We start from the raw sequence: 16,970 nt of genomic DNA, 5'->3' as shown, positions 1-16,970 counted from the left end.
CCTCTAGGCTCTTTCTCATGCTAGCCTCTCTGCATGGACTCCTCTTGTCTGAGGCCTGTCATCTTGCCTGCCGAACACTCCACTCACCCCAAGGAAAGAACCTTCCCTTTCCCACCTGCAAGGCCCTGTTCAACTTACATCTCAACTTCACACTTCAAGAGAGTGGCTATCTCCCCCTCCAGCCCACCCACCCACTGACCCAGAGGGCTCCTGGGGGGCCCTGGGCACTGGTGGATGGTGCCCCGGAATTACTTCTTGGTAACTGAGCTCTTCTCCTGGTCTAGTCTGAGCCCCCCAAGGGCAGGCTGTGTGTCTTTTTCATCTCTTTTCTCTACCCCTTCTCCTTCCCGCCCCATCCCACCCCATCCACACACAGCCAAGCACAGCAGACAAGTGTCAGGGGTGGCCTGAACAAACTCAGCCCCTGTGGCCCTGCCAAGATCCAGCTGCCTTCCTGCTATCCTACAAAATCCCTGGCATCCTGGGCCCCACCATTCCCGGGGGCCCTTGTGGATAAGCAACTCCATGGTGGGCTCAGCACAGCCACTTCTGCCAGGGCTCCATGAAGTCAGAGCAGGGAGGGGCTCCATGGAAGGCTGGCTAGTGCCCAAGGCATGGAGCCAGCTGAAGGGGGTCACCTCTAGAGTCCCCACGGGCTGTACAGGGAAGTGAGGTGCCATAGGGGAGGACCAAGGACTCTCTCTCCAGAGCCAGCCTCATCTCTGAATTGGGTTCTGACCCCAGCTCTGCCCCTGACGCCTCACTTGGCCTCAGTTTCCCCATCTGTACACTGGGGGGTGAGACCAGCCTGTTTGAGAGAGAGGACCCGTCTCTGAGTCTCCTCTTCACCCTCCCCAAGGCTGGAGAGAAAAGCTCTTGGGTCCCTGGGGAGATGACATGGCCCTTTATGCTTTTCCCAGAGGTCCTGGCCACTGAGTTCATAAAGGAACGCACACGAGGGCCTCGTGGGGCCCCAGGGAGCACCAGGGCCTCGCATGACCCAGCCTGGTCAGGATTCTTGGCCTCACCCTGAAATGTCAGCCCAAGGCAGGGGGACACAGAAACCAGCTCCTGAGTCTAGGGCTCTTGGGCGTCAGCCCCTGAGCTCAGCACCATCTTTGCCTGCCTGGGCCTTGGCCAGTGTCCAGTCAGCCCCTGCCAAGGCACAGGGAGCTGAGGACGATGCGTCTCTGGCACAGCCCCTGAGGCCTGAGCCACCAGGCAGCTGCAGTCACTGCCAGGTAGAACAAGAGCCCCCTGGGACCCATGCTGTCTGACTGGTCAATGGGTCTGTGGGAAAAGGGAACACCCCACAGGGTAGGCCCCAGCCCACAGTGGGTAAGAATGGCAGAAGGGCATGAGCTAGGGCAATCTCAACCCACTGTCTTCCCTCCAATCCCTGCCCCAGCTCTTCTCTGAGACCCCGAATTTCCTCCTGCTGTTATCTCAGGGGTCCTCTCTAGGGACTTGAACCTCTTTTCAGGGGCACTGAGTTAGCGAAGGTGTTCAGACTGGTGAAAATGAGAGGGGCAGGCAGTGAAAGCGGGGAAGCTGGGGCCCCAAACCAGATCTGGGCCCAAGTGGAGGAAGATAGTGCTCCCTCCCACACTGCTGGAGCATAGCTTGCCACGGTCCTTGGGCAGGGCTGGGGGTCTGGACCCCCACCGGAGTCCTGCCTTGAAGAATGGGGTCCACTCACACCTGTAACCCTTGGCCCTGCAGCTGGAGCACTCGTGCCTGCAGGGCGCTGATCCCGCTGAGGAGGGCCTCTTGATGTTCAGCTGAAGAGATGCCTAGGCTCACCAGGTCCCTGAAACAAAGGCTGGTCACACTCAGCTGGCTTGACCCCAACTTTGCTCCTCCCATGAAGGCCCTCCACTCTCCCTCCGCTTCTCTGGACAGGTTGGGACTTCCCAATATAGGCAGGGGCAGGGCCCCTGGTATCCCCTAGCCCCGGCCTTGACCTTAGTGCCTTGGACTCACTGGGCGGTCATCTCGGCCACGGCCTCCAGGCTCCCATAGCCTGCAGCTGCGAAGCTGTCCTTGTAGCGGCACAGGTCCAGGGCCTCCAGCCACGCACCCACAGAGCCAAAGGAGGGGAAGGTGGAGAAGGCACGGTCCGCTAGTGGGGTGGGAGGCCTGCGGGTCAGAGGAGCTGTGCTCAACCAACAGCTGGGATCTGGGCCCAAACCTGGTGGTCTCCCGGGGAGAGGCCAGCTGAGGATGAACAGGAGAAGGGGAGGGTAACCGGGCCCTGGGGCTGCACCCAGCTCACATGAGCACCGTGCTTTCCTGAAGAGGTGAGGGCTTCAGGTTCTTCAGGCAGGTGGAGGCAGAGCCAGCTAAAGGTATTGGAGTATCCGGAACAGTCTGGGGTAGGACATGCCTAGGACTGGTTGGTGACTCATATTTGGAACAACGAATATTAATTTCACATATTTGATTCATTGGAACTACAAATGTGTTAGGGCTATTACCACATCTATTTCTCCAGTCAGAGGTCATTGTACTCAGGGATGCAGGCAAAATCCAGGAGATGTGGAAGTGACCAGGAGGATGTGCAGTGAGGTGGGCCTGGGCAGGTGGGAGGGCTACAGCCCTCTGGGGCAATGGAGTGAGCAATCGCTCCTGGACAGGTTGAGGGGTGGAGGTGGTGGGTTTGCACTTGAGACATGCAGGAAGACCCTCCATGGACAGGTGAGAGGCTGGCTGTCCCATGTGGGAACATACCTGGGGCAGGTAGTCGGGGCACACTTGGGGGGCTCTGGGTCCTGCACCATCTTGCTCAGGATGCTGTGGATCTGGGAGAACCTGGGCCGCTCACCTGGGTCCTTCTGCCAGCAGTCGAGCATTAGTCGGTGCAGTGGGGTAGGACAGTTCCTGGGAGGTGGCAGCCGGAAGCCATCCTCCACAGCCTTGATCACCTGGGCGACGGGGATGGGGAGCAGAGAGGAGGCTCTGGGTTTCCCCAGGACTCAGTGCACGCACACACACACGCACACACACATGCACACACACACGCGCGCAGAAAAACACGCATGCACACACACAGGCACGTGCACATGCACGCGCGCACGCACACACACACACACACACACACACACACAAGGAAGACTCAGGCAGTGGCCAGGCAGAACCAGAAGCAAGCAGACGGAGAAGACGGGCCTGGGGCTGGAAGGCTGAGGGCCAATGGGCAGAGGTCAGGGAGCTGGGGCCTGAGGTGAGAAGGTCAGAAGGCATGGAGCTGGAGTCAGCAGTTACTCACGTCTTGGCCAGACATGTCCCAGTAAGGCCGCTCCCCAAAGGCCATCACCTCCCACATGACGATGCCAAAGCTCCATACATCACTGGCGGAGCTGAAGTGGCCGAACTGAAGCATCTCAGGGGCGGCCCACAGCGCCGGGCTCCGGCCACTCTGTAGGACCAGGCAGGTCAGAGGCAAGGAGGAACTGGGTGACACACAGGTTTCCCCAGCCGACTGAGCCCTAGATCCCGCCCTGAGTGTCATCCTCCCAAGCAACCCCCAACTCCAGCTTCATATCTGGGAAAGATACAAAAGCTGACCTCAAGGTGGGGTCCACTCGCATTTATGCCAAGACGAGCTGGGTGGAGGGGCAGGGAAGGGAGTGGAAGTGGGGAGCTAGGAGTTCCAGCGCAGCTTGGCGGGAATCAGAAGGTGCAGGCAGGCTTGGCTGGGGGCACCCTCACCATAGTGGTGTAGACAGCCTCTGCTCGGTCCCGGGGGCCCCGCCCGAAGCCAGAAATCTTGCAGACAAGGTCGCTGCTGACCAGCACACGGCGAGCTGCTAGGCCCCGGTGAACGTAGCCCATCTCTGACAGATACTTCATGGCTGATGCCAGCCCAGGCAGCAACCCCATCAGTTGCCCAGCCACCAGCTGCCCCTCATGCCGCTGTGGAGGGAGGAGACTGAGGCCAGGGCTGTGGGCTTGGATCCCCTGGTGTTGTGTGACGCCAGGGCAGTCACCTAGCTCTCGCCAGGCTTTAGTTCACCCTGTGACCACAGGTCAGCCTGGCCAGTGGGGATGATGCCAATTCCAAGCCCTACCAAAGAAAAAAGTGAGGGACCCCTGCCCGCTTTACAGAATAAAGTGGTCATTGGCAGCCCCAGGGCCACTCACCCTGAGGAAGCCGTCCAGGGCCCCATGGTTCATGTACTCGGTGACAATCATCAAGGTGCTTCCTGTGCCCAAGGATGGGAACACACATGCTAAGTTGCCTACTCCACTCCGCGCACACACAAGTTTCCCCCCCAGTGCCCCAGACCGGGCCTCGAGAGCCAGAACCAGCACCAAGCTCCCTAATCTCGCCATCCTCTTGCCCAGCCCAGGGTCCACTATGACAAGGAACAAAAGAGGAGACATCTTAGGTGGACAAAGGCCAAGGTCATGAGCTGCAACAAGCTTGCTAAGAAAGATCAGTCTTTCTAGGAGTGATATTCTAGGGGGTCAGAATATCACTGAAAGGTCAGAAAGGTCATTCTGGCTGGGCGTGGTGGCTCATGCCTGTAATCCCAGCACTTTGGGAGGCCGAGGCTGGTGGATCACAAGGTCAGGAGATCGAGACCATCCTGGCTAACACGGTGAAACCCCATCTCTACTAAAAATACAAAAAAAAAAAAAATTAGCCGGGCATGGTGACGGGCGCCTGTGGTCCCAGCTACTCGGGAGGCTGAGGCAGGAGAATGGTGTGAACCCGGGAGGCAGAGCTTGCAGTGAGCCAAGATCACGCCACTGCACTCCAGCCTGGGCGACAGAGCAACACTCTGTCTCAAAAAAAATAATAATAAAAAGAAAAAAAAAAAAAGAAAGGTCATTCTGAGCCAGAGTGGCCACTCTAGGAGAAGGGCTACCCTGAGTCAGTGAAAGCTGAGGTCCCTGGCTGAAGCTACCTCCCATAGATGAGGGAAGGACCTGGAGGGGCAGGGGCACCCCAAACTCCCACCCCATCATTTCTACCCACCATACTCGTGGGCTGGGCAGCAGCAAGGGAGCACCGGGCCCTACCTCGGGTGACAACACCCTCCAGCCGCACGATGTGGCTATGGTCAAACTGGCCCAGAGTGAGGGCCTCGGCCAGGAAGCCGAGCCTCTGTGAGTCGGAGGCGCTGTCCCTCAGCGTGTGCACGGCTACGGGCAGCTCCTGGCGACCGGGGAGCTGCAGGCAGCCACAGCACAGGTCCCCAAACCGCCCTGTGGGGAAACAGCACATCAGATACTGCCAGAGGCCACTGCCCTGGCTGAGCTGAACAGGCTGAGCCGAGGAGAAAGTGACTCTGACCAGCCTGGCCAACATAGCGAAACCCCGTCTCTATTGAAAATACAAAAAGTAACCAGGCATGGTGGCGCATGCCTGTAATCCCAGCTACTTGAGAAGCTAAGGCAGGAAAATCACTTGAACCCAGGAGGTGGAGGTTGCAGTGAGCTGAGATTGTGCCATTGCACTTCAGACTGGTTGACAGAGCAAGACTTGGTCTCAAAAAAAAAAAAAAAAAGTGACTCCAGATCATGGACTGTTTCCAGTTTAAATCCTGGTAAACTAAGCACCAGCAGTGTGACCTAGAATTCCATCTCGTTCCTTTTCTTGGCCAGTCTCCTCTGTGAAATGGGGATTCCTCCCTGCCTTCCTCAGTGGGGGGAGGTTTCCAAGTCTTAAAGAAAGGATGGAGCACATGCCAGCGTGCCAATGGCCATCAAACCCCATGTGACCCAGGACGGATGACAATGACATCTATTCTTCCAACCCGCTCCTTTCTGGCTTCTGTCTGGAGACAGTGTCAGGGGATAATGTCAGGTTCCCAGTGAAAGCAGCTGCTGTCTCTGAGCACAGAAGGTTGAGGATTTGTAGTCAGCAAGAAAAGCTAGCAGGAGACTGGTGCTTAGAGAGCAAGAGCTGACAGCCAGGCCCTGTGAGGAGTGCTGGGAGGTCCTCACATTAGCCCCCAGAAGGCAGATATCATGCCCATTTCACAGATGAGAAACTGAGGCTCTGAGCAAAAGAGGGCCATGCCCCTGATCATGCAGCGGGTCAGTGGGAGAGCCAGGACTAGAACTCAGTTAAGTCTGGCCCCCAAGTTTGCAAAGGCCCCTCCCCACGGCCCCATAAAGGCCTGGGACTAAACTGCCAGTGGTAGTGTGCAGAGGTCTGACCTTGAGGACCAGGAGAGGGTCACAGAACCCTCTGCCATCCTCTTCCCTATAATCAGGCAAGCCAAGGACTTTCTGGGTGGAGGGTGGGCTTGGTGTGGAGGCAGGGTTTCCAGACACAAGCAGAGACTTGGGTGGAGGTGGGCTTCAGGATAGCGGTGTGGACAGAGTAGGGGCGGGGCCTGTAGAGTGGGTGGGGCTTCCAGATGGGGACAAGTCTTCCTGGGCGCCCAGCTTGCCTGCTCCAAGCCTCCTCTCCAGCGTGACGCTTTTCGCATCCAGTTCCTTGGCGAACAGATGCACAGCCTGCAGTGGGTCCCCACAGCTCTGGGGGTCCAGGAATGTGCGACGTGTTGGGACTTTGACTGGGAGAGAAAGAGATGAACCTAAGGAACGGGGCCTCCGCCACTGGGGTGGACAAGCGGGCTCATGCAGTGGAGCAAGGCAGAGGGCTGAGGAGTGAGGCAAGGTGGAGCCCGCCCCTCCCCAGCCAGGCCCAGCCAACTCACAGTGGAAATACAGCTCCTCTTCATCGTGGGCGTCCCCTCCTCCTTTACCATAGCTGCAGGGCCTGGCAGGGAGTTCAGGGTCATTCTTTCAGCCAGGCCACCCCAGCCCTTCCTACTGCGGAGCATTGAGGGCAGCACTCTTTGTCCTTTCAAAAGACAAGGCCTGTGCCCTGGGGGAGGGACCTTCCTGTCCAGCTGGTTTAAAAGTTTCTCTGTGGTTTGACAACCTCCCCATGGCACAGATACAAACGGAGCCATAGACCAAACCCTCACCACCACCACTATCCTTAGCTACTTTCACACGGTGAAAATTATTGCAACTCCAGAGGCACCCAATCCACACCCTGACTGCAGGCCCCCAGCTGACCCCAACCTGTGGTTTTATGAAAGTGTGAATGAGGCAAGCGGACCCAGCACTCAGGGGCAGCTTCTGGTCTGGTCAGGAAAACAAACACGGAGAGTTAGCCACAAGCCCACTCATCAGTGCTGGCAAAGGAGAAGGGCGGTGTACTGTGGGGACATGGAACAGACAGCCCTGACCTGATCCGAGCTCATTGTGGATGGCTTCCTGAGACAGAGGCAGCCACGGGCCAAAGGACTGCATCACAGTCAACAAAGCCACAGGTTGGCACTTGGAGCCCCCAGGGGCAGGGCCTTGCTGGTCAAGATAAAGACTTCAGCTTTTATTCTGGGAGCAGAGGAGAGCCCCTGTGGAGTTTAAGCAGAGGAGTGCAATGATTTGATTTCTACTTTAGAAAGAGCTCCAGTTGCAGAGTGGAAGCTGCCGTGGGTGTCACTACAGGAGAGGAGCTGGCAGTGCTTCCAGCTATGGGGTCAACATGGGCATGGAGAGAGGCAGAGGACTCGAGTGACATGAAGGTGACAGGGGCCACAGGGCTGAGAGGTTGCTGGATGGCAGAAAGGAACAGGGAGAAGTTGCCCACAGAGTTTATGGTGGTGCCATTTACTGCGACGAGGAGACAAAAAGTTCATATTTAGACATCTGAGTTTGCAGGCCTAGGGGATAAGCAGGGAAGATAAGAAGGGAGTTCAACGTGTGTGTATCTGGAACTTGGAAGAGAGGCCTGCTCTGCAGATACAAATCAGGAGCAATGAGCATGGCCCAGGGAGAGGATGGAGTCTGAGAAGAGGGACTAGGAATAAGTCTGAGAAACCCCAACATTCAGGCTAGAGGAAGGAAGCACCAAGGACAGTACAAAAGAACCACCAGAGGAACAGAAGGAGAGCAGAGGGAAACTCGGGCAGGGTATCATGGGGACCAAGGACAGAGAAAGCAGAGAGGGTGGTAGAGAGAAATCACATAAAGGTACAAGGAGGAGAGCCAAGGGAGGAGTTTCCAAAGTTTTCACGACAGAGATGATCACATGTAGATATAGATGGGAAGGAGGAGCAAGGCTGTCACACAGGGGGAAGCAGCCACCGAAGAATGTTGACAGCCTGGCCTCAGAACCTGACTGCACGGACCTGCCTCCCAGCTCCTCCACTCGGTAACTGTGGGACTAGGTGGCTCCGTTTTCTCTTTAATAAAATCAAGATAAAGATAGGCCTGCCAGACAGCAGCATGTCAGACAGCTTACCAAGCCTCCACCCATGTTCACTGTTATGGGGGGAGAGGGGGACATTAGGAGTAATAGTGGGCTCCCAAGATGGCAAAAGGGTGGGGTTCAGTCATAGGTGGAAGGACTGATCCTGGCTGGGAGGTTTGGTGGTAAGTAGCCCAGGGGCCAGTGAGGAGGCTAAAGAACAGGTGTGACAGGTGTAGCCAAGACAGTAAGCTGCAAAGACAGGGAATCTGCAGGCCAAGAGGGGTACTGGATTAAGTATTGGGGTGAGGCCAGGCATGGTGGCTCATGCCTGTAATCCCAGCACTTTCGGAGGCTGAGGTGGGTGGATCACCTGAGGTTAGGAGTTCGAGACCAGCCTGGCCAAAATGACGAAACCCTGTCTCTACTAAAAATACAAAAAAAAATTAGCTGCATATGGTGGCACAGGCCTGTAGTCCTAGTTACTCAGGAGGCTGAGGCAAAAGAATCACTTAAACCGGGGAGGCAGAGGCTGCAGTGAGCTGAGATCGTGCCACTGCACCCCAGCCTGGGTGACAAGAGCAAGGCTCCATCTCAAAAAAAAAAAAGTAACGAGGCGAAGCATTCTAGGGGGATGGCCAGGAGGAACAGAAGAGATGATTCTTGGGAATGAGAAGTCAAAGAACTGAGGGGCAAGGGATGGGACAGGCTGTCTGGCAGCTACTGAAGTCACCCAGGGTGGTGACAGGATTTCCACGAATGAGGAGCAACATCCAGGAAAGATGGGTGGCAATGAAGTGGGGAAGGTTGAGCGGATGGAGGAGCAAAAGAGGGTGCGTGGTGCGGAGAGGAGAGAGGCTTCTACTGGACCACACGGCCTGGTGAGAAGTGGGCAAGCCAGGGTGGACTGGAGAGGAGGGAAACTGGAGGTGAGGGACCACGGCGCAGAGCAGGTCCTACACACAGGACGGTGTGAGAGGTGCTGCAGACAGCCCGCCAGGCTGGGACACGCATGCTGGCAGAGAACACCTCTCTACCCCTCCACACTAAACCAGGCTCACTCTCCCCATTTCGATGCAGCTGGATTTGGAATCCCGCAATGGCTTGCTTCGCCTCTGTAGTGCACCTGTCCCCGGGGCACTCCTGTCCTGCAGAGCCTCTGCCCGGAAAAGGGGCTCTTGGCTTGCTCATCTCCCTCCTCCTTCTGCCTCTCAGAGCCCCTCAGTGCAAAGCCAGGATAAGATGCTCTTGGCATCTGTCCATCCCTGCTTCTTCTTTTTTTTCTTTTTTTATTTTTTTTGAGATGGAGTCTCGCTCTGTCGCCCAGGCTGCAGTGCAGTGGCCGGATCTCAGCTCACTGCAAGCTCTGCCTCCCAGGTTTACGTCATTCTCCTGCCTCAGCCTCCCAAGCAGCTCGGACTACAGGCGCCCGCCACCTCGCCCGGCTAGTTTTTTATATTTTCAGTAGAGATGGCGTTTCACCATGTTAGTCAGGATGGTCTCGATCTGCTGACCTCGTGATCCGCCCATCTCGACCTCCCAAAGTGCTGGGATTACAGGCTTGAGCCACTGCGCCCGGCCCATCCCTGCTTTTTCAACAGGTCCAGCACATGGACCTTCATGCTCCATGAGCAAGGAACTCCCTACTCTTGTCCTGCCCTCCTGATTTGCCCGGCCCAGGCAGAGCTGGCTTCTAGACTAGTGAGACAGTGTTCTCTCCCACTCAGTCACTTTCAGTGCCTCATTCAAGGCCAAGCAAATAGCCAGTACCAAATGAATGCCCATTGTCCTTCCAGCTGCCAGGCAGTTTCAGGATGCTGAGATGTGGCTCCCTGGCCCGCCCACCTCTCTCCTCTGCTTTCCCACTCCAGCCCATCTCATGCAGAATTTTCAACCTCTCTGGTCTGCTGATCTCAGCGAAGCCTGGGACCCATCTGGGTGACTCTGCCTGCAGCAGAGTGTAGCCCTGGGGAGAAGGGGAGAATACATGCCAGGAGGCCTCTGCTGCCCACAAAAGGACTAGAATCTTCTCTGAACCAGATTCAAGCTCTACATCTTTCCCCTTCCTCCTATCCCCTTTCTCTGCTCACCCTCCTGCAAGCTTCTTTCTGCTAGGGGTGGGAGGTTTCTGCTTTATGAATTGCCCTCCCTGTCCTGCCCCTCCCACACACATACATACATAAGATTTCTGTCTTTTCCCCCTTTTCCTGTGTTCAAGGGCCTCAAGAGGCCTGGGGGCAGCAGCTGGGGGCCTCTGAGCACCTCCAGAGAATCCTAATCACACTGGAGCAGCCGGAGCTTGATTCCTTCCTCAGTGATGCCTTCTGACATTTAATGAGTTAAGGCGCTAAATCCCCTTCATCCCAGAGCGGCTGAGCTAGCTGCAGTGCTGGCTGCCGCATGAACAGTGAGTGGGGGAGGGGCCAGAAAGATGCACACCTGTATCTGTACAGCAGTGTGCTTGTGGGTGCAAGTCTGCCTGTGTGCAAAGCGGGCAGAGATACCTGTGAGCACATGTTACTGTGCACGGGACATGACACACCAGGGGTCACCTAGGCTGGGGCCAGCCACCTACCTCCTCCAAATGGCCAGCACACTCATCACGGAGCCCAGGACGAGGAGGGCCGAGATGGTCACTACGGTGACGACAACGGCGGGGCTCTGGTCCCTGGACCCTGAGGCAGCTGGGAGGAAAATCACGAAGTTGAGGCGGGCAGAGGACCAGGCTCCTAGGCAAGCCCCAAGGCAGACTCCTGTCCTCACCCTGTAGCAGGATTCCCACAGCACCTCTGCACTTGGCACTGTCTCCCAGCCACAGAGGCGCCAAGACAGTTCCACTGACCACAGTGGCACCTGGAGTCCCAAGAGCTTCCTCTACTTTCAGGACAGGACACCTCCACGGCAGCCCAGCTCCTGCTCAGAGAGACAGGCAGGAGTCCAGATAGGCGGGGCCAGTCCTCTCTCTATGCCTTTCAGATGAGCAGTGAGAGATTCAAAGTCGCTCTGCAGGAGGAATGGCCTCTGCTCTGATCTCCCTACCCCCAATCCAGACCATCCACCAACAACAATAAAAAGGGCTAATGGTTACTGCACCTTACTCCATTCAAGACACTGGGCCATTTGCCTTCACTATACTGCCTTGTTTCATCATCACAATAATCCAGGAAGGTATTACCATCTCCATCTCACAGCTGAGGACACTAAGGTTGAGAAATTACATAATTTGCCCAAGATCACATGGCTAAAAAGTGGCGAACCTAAGATTTGAGCATGACTCCAAAAGTCTCTGCCTGATTCCAAAGTTTCTGCTTTGAACTATTTCCCCAAGAGAGCAGCCCAGAGGACCCTCGCTCTCAGCCCTGTTCATCAATCTATCCAGTCGACCCATCTATCCATCCAACCTATGTGCCCAGTTTGCATTATTACTGAGGAGACAGTGATGAATCTGGAGGGGTGCATGGGCCTATGGGTGACATAGAAACAAAAATCTTAACTGTAGGATGAAAAAAGAAACAGAAATGAGCAGAGTTGAGCAGAGGCACAATAATTTCTTCCTAAAGTCAATGAGAAAGACTTCACAAAAAAAGGTGCCATCTGAACTGGACCTGCAGACTGGAAGGATTTTTGATGGTGCCTTGATGCACACGCTGGGTCTGAAAATGGCAAGTCATCCCATGTGTCTGGGAAACAGACTGCACGAAGGCGGAGAGTGGCAAATAGGAAGCTGGAGGGTGGGAAGATGGAGGGAACTGGGGGAGCCAGAACCTGGAGGGCCTTGAATGCTAAGCTAAGGAGTAAAAACTTTCTCCGGTGGGCAACAGGGAGCAGTGGAGAGAGTTCCTGCCCAAGAAGAAAAGGAATGAGGGTGTCTGCTGAGGTGGGAGTGAGGATGGAGAGGAGGTGCTTGAGAGAGGTGAAGGTTTGGCGTAACTATTAGGAATGGGAAAAGTATTAAGTGGCCCTGAAGACTGAACTGAGATTGGAAAGTACACCTCTGCAGGCAGCTTCCGCATGGGACATGGGGAGGAGAAAGGTCCAAGTCTGGGGACTAGCAGGTGGACGCAGCAAGACGCCCAGGGAATGAGGGCTGGCAGAGTTAGGGGGTATTTCTGATGAGCTCATCTGCAGGGGCTGGGTAGAGATGCGTGTGGGGCCCGGAGGAGCCAAAAGCCTTGAAGATGAGGTAGGATCCAGTGAGCTGTCTTTCGGATGTCACAGAGCATGTGAGGAACAGAAGAGGAGAGTTAGAGACCAAAAATGCTAGAGTCAAAGAGGGTATTTCAGAGCCCAAGGTTCCAGAGGTAAAGAGGGCCAAGGGTCTGGGCAGGGACAGAGGGGAACAGAGTTGCCAAGAACTGTTTGAAATGAGGCATCCATGTGGACACAGAAATGGAGAAAGACGCCAGCAGTGGGCAGCCTCTGAGATGGCATCCCTACCTCCTGGTATCCATCTCCCGTGAGTGCAGGCTGGACTCACTTCTAACGAACAGAATATGGCAAGAGTATTGGGGTGTCATTTCCAAGATGAGTAAACAAGACGAATGGCTTCTGTCTTGGGTGTCCTCTCCCTGGCTCACAGTCTCTGGAAGAACCTAGCGGTTGTGGTGAGCAGCCTTAAGGAGAGGCCCACGGGGCAAGGAACAGTGTGCCTCAGCAGCAACCAGCAAGACCCTGAGCAGGAGGTGAACTCTCCCCCAGCTAAGCTCCGAGATGATCACAGCCCCTGAGGACAACTTGACGGCAGCCTTGGAAGAGACCCTAAGTCACTGGCACCTAGCTGAGAGGCACCTATATTACCCATCCATGGAAAAATAAGATTGTAAATATTTGTTGTTTTCACCTGCTAGATGTTGCAGCAACTTGTTAATAGCAACAGGTAACTAGCACAGTGGTGACGCATAAATGTTCACCAAGACCTTGATTTGGGGCTGGGCATGGTGGCTCACACCTTTAATCCTAACACTTTGGGAGGTCAAGACAGGAGAACTGCATTGAGCCCAGGAGTTCGAGACCAGCCTGGGCAACATAGTGAGACCCCAACAAAGTAAAAATATTAGCTGGGCATGGTGGCGAGCGCCTGTGGTCTCAGCTACTTGGGAAGCTGAGGTGGGAGGATCACTTAAGCCTGGAAAGTTGAGGCTGCAGTGAGCTGTGATTGTGCCACTGCACTCCAGCCTGGGTGACACAGTAAGACCCTATCTCAAACAAACAAACAAACAAAAATCTCAGTTTGGAGACACAGCTCAATGGAAATCACACTCTGCAGATTAGGAGAACCATAGCCACGGCCACAGGAAGGGGGGCTGGGGATCTCAGCAGTCCCTACCAACTGAGAGGTACCCAATGAATGGAGACCATTAGCCCTTCTCCACTGACAGCCCCCAGCTCCTGCCCCCCACACGCCCACTCCAGAAAAACCTGCCCGCCTTTGTTCAGATGGCTTCCTCTCCCCAAAATGCCTCCCTGCCCATCTGTACACATTCAAATATTCCCCAGCTTTAATCTCCTCTTTCCAGCACCTGGCCGAGGTCTAACACTTTTTGCATTCAGGCAAGAAGTGTGGTCTTCCTTCCCAGAACTCAGACCCCTTCAACATTTTATCTTCACCTTGCTTTGGGCTCAGAGCTCTTCCTATCTTGGATTAGAGTCATGTAGCAGGTTGGAAAGAATTATTATCTTGACAGCTGGTGCCAGAATGCCTCTTAGGGGGAACTGCCTTTGTTCAGGAAAATATTTTCATGAGCTGCTCAGGGTAGATAGAGGTGAGATCCTGAGGGCCAGGTTAGCAGCAGGCAAAGCCACAAGACAGCTAAACTGCTCTGCACACATCAGGGAATTGGGGAGTGGGTGGGGAGAAGAGGAACCAGGGGAGGGAAGTAAAGGAGGAGGGAGGAAAGCACAATATTGTGGAGAAGCCAGACATGTTTTCAGATGAGGATATTCAATGTCCAGTTTTTGTTTGGTTTTGGTAACAGCTTTATTGAGATATCATTCACATAACATGTGATTTACCCACTTAAGGTACGCAATTCTTCTTCTTCTTCTTTTTTTTTTTTTTTGAGACAGAGTCTCACTCTGTGACCCTAGGCTGGAGTGCAGTGGCACAATCTTGGCTTGCTGCAACCTCTGCCTCGCGGTTTTAAGCGATTCTCATGCCTCAGCCTCCCGAGTAGCTGGGATTATAGGTGCCCGCCACCATGCCCAGCTAATTTTTGTATTTCTAGTAGAGACAGGGTTTCACCATGTTGGCCAGGCTGGTGTCGAACTCCTGACCTCAGGTGATCCACCTGCTTCGGCTTCCCAAAGTGCTGGGATTACAAGCGTGAGTCACCACGCCCGGTTGCAATCCTTATTTTTTGTTTTTATCACAGCAATGCAACCCCTTCATGTCCATCAACCTTCAGTGAAGTCAGCATCATGCTCTAAGGCCTAGTGGGGAAAGGGACAGCGTCCCATGTTTGGGTCTCTATCCAAACTGAGTCTCTATCCAGCTGAAACATGGGTTATAGCTGTTCACAAACCCGTCTCCCGTGAGCTCCTCCAGGACAGTTTCCCAATCTAATTCAAGTCAGTGAACAGGCATTAGTCAGTGGATTCCAAAGTCATGAATTAATTAGGCTGTAATTAAACTGTTCTGCAGGCTCCCTTAATTGCACAGATAACTCCAGATAACTCTCCCCCTCTATTTGTCTCCCTGCCTCAGCCCCGTGCAGGGTTCTCTCTGTCTAGGTCCCTGTCCACTCATACACACTACTTACCCTCCCCCGGGGTCTGCACTTCAATGCTGGGGTTAAAGCTCTGGGCCTCCCAGGATGGCCCCGGGGAAGCAGCCCGGATCTGAAAGACGTAGCGGGTAGCTGGCTTCAGGTTGGTGACAGTGACTGTGGGCGTCCCTGTCTTCACCATGGAGTAAGTCTGCTCACTCTGACCCTGGAGAGAGATCAAGAAGTGAAGCCCACCAGCGCCAGGTCCCCTGTTCTAGGAGAACAAAGGGTGAACAGGACAGGGAGGCAGGAGAAGCATCCTTTTTTTTTTTTTTGAGACGGAGTCTGGCTCTGTCGCCCAGTCTGGAGTGCAGTGGCTGGATCTCGGCTCACTGCAAGCTCCACCTCCCGGGTTTACGCCATTCTCCTGCCTCAGCCTCCCCAGTAGCTGGACTACAGGTGCCCGCCACCTCGCCCGGCTAGTTTTTTGTAGTTTTTAATAGAGACGGAGTTTCACTGTGTTAGCCAGGATGGTCTCGATCTCCTGACCTCGTGATCCACCCGTCTCGGCCTCCCAAAGTGCTGGGATTACAGGCTTGAGCCACCGCGCCCGGCAGGAGAAGCATCCTTAGGTGAATGTGGGCTGAGTGGGAAAACCCAACCCCAATCATCTTGGGGGTTCCCAGGGATCCTTCCCTCGGATCCTCAGCCCCTGTCTTCACCACAAGCTCCCACCCACACTCTGTGGCACTTGTAGCTGAGAATAGCCCCACCTCTGCGTAAGAGAAATTTTAGAGAAGATGCCAGATCCTCCTTCCCGGGGATGATAGGATGAGGGCCACCAGGGCCTGTCCATCCAGGCTGAGCTGGGCCAGTGCCCTAGGCAGCCCTGAAGCCTCAAAGGACAGAATGAGAGAATGAGCCCTAACCCACGAAAGCCCCCAATGGTGCACAAGGCTTTTCCTTTCCTTGATGTCTCATTTTCACAACTGTCCTGCAAGGCTCAGAGGACAGAAAGTATTATCTTATTTCTTTGTTTCACAGATAAGGAAACCCAGCTTAGAGGGGTAAAGACTCCCCCAAGGCCCCAGCTGGGGCTATCACTGATGAGCGCCTACTCAGTGCCAGCTTCTACATGAGACTCTTTACCTCCTGTGAGCCTCACAATGGCCCTGTGGCGTCAGCATTTCCACCTCCTTTTTAGGTGAGGTTCACATCAAGGAAGGGGCCGGTGAGCCCTCTGAATCCCTGCAGAGCCTGTGTTTTTTGCTTAACATCATGCTGCCCCCCACTCCACCCCAACACACCTGACAATGGCATACTAGATGCTCCTCCTGTCGTTTCATCCCTGCCCACACCTTATTAGAGTCCCTGCCATATTCACAGCCCTGGAAGGTTACTCTCCCCGCTAATATTTTGTAGCTCCAGCTTTTTGACCATAGCATTCAGGAATTGGGATGAACTTTGACCCAAGCTGGGCCAATCAGAATCTCTCTTCCAGGCATTTCAACAATCCATTGAAGGACAGAGAAGCAGTGGCTTCAGGACCTCCAAGGTAGGGCAGGCTAGGGGCAGGGAGGAGGAAGGAGCAAGGCTGCCCACCTGGGCATCGGCAATGTGCTGCAAGCAAGCCCCTCTGCAACGTGGGCTGGACTGGTGTGCAGAGAGAAAGGTTGAGATGAGAAGCACTGTGGCTCCAGAGGAGCTGCCGGACACCCGCCCAGGTCTAGTGGCCCAGCAAGGCTTCTGCTCAGCAGGCTCCATGAGAGTGCCCTGAAGCCTTTCAAAGATAGCACTTTTATACATACTTGATACTTGTTCCTTTTTTTTTTTTTGGAGACAGAGTCTCGCTGCGTCACCCAGGCTGGAATGCAGTGTGGTGCAATCTCGGCTCACTGCAACCTCCGCCTCCTGGGTTCAAGCAGTTCTCCCTGCCTCAGCCTCTTGAATAGCTGGGATTAGCAGGGAGTAGCAGGCACCCACCACCATGCCTGGCTAATTTTTGTTTTGTTTTTTGTTTTTTTTTTTTTGAGACGGAGTCTCGCTCT

General features: G+C 54.8%; 1 protein-coding gene across 1 annotated transcript in view; it reads right to left on the bottom strand.

Moving 5' to 3' along the window:
* Nucleotides 1-1,403: 1,403 nt before the first annotated feature.
* EPHA10 (EPH receptor A10) overlaps nt 1,404-16,970 on the bottom strand; it is a 49,748-nt gene continuing 34,181 nt past the window's right edge. The window contains 11 exon segments of the mRNA XM_017892144.1: nt 1,404-1,810; nt 1,984-2,139; nt 2,731-2,924; nt 3,266-3,415; nt 3,709-3,912; nt 4,141-4,202; nt 5,026-5,211; nt 6,405-6,530; nt 6,675-6,736; nt 10,794-10,902; nt 14,977-15,148. Of these exon segments, the coding sequence (XP_017747633.1) occupies nt 1,696-1,810; nt 1,984-2,139; nt 2,731-2,924; nt 3,266-3,415; nt 3,709-3,912; nt 4,141-4,202; nt 5,026-5,211; nt 6,405-6,530; nt 6,675-6,736; nt 10,794-10,902; nt 14,977-15,148 (1,536 nt within the window). The 3' untranslated portion in view covers nt 1,404-1,695.

The sequence above is a fragment of the Rhinopithecus bieti genome, unplaced genomic scaffold (genome assembly GCF_001698545.2).
Source record: "Rhinopithecus bieti isolate Rb0 unplaced genomic scaffold, ASM169854v2 scaffold_22548, whole genome shotgun sequence".
NCBI lineage: Eukaryota > Metazoa > Chordata > Mammalia > Primates > Cercopithecidae > Rhinopithecus > Rhinopithecus bieti.
The sequence above is the reverse complement of the archived record's forward strand: the minus strand, read 5'-3'. Positions and strand labels throughout refer to the sequence as shown.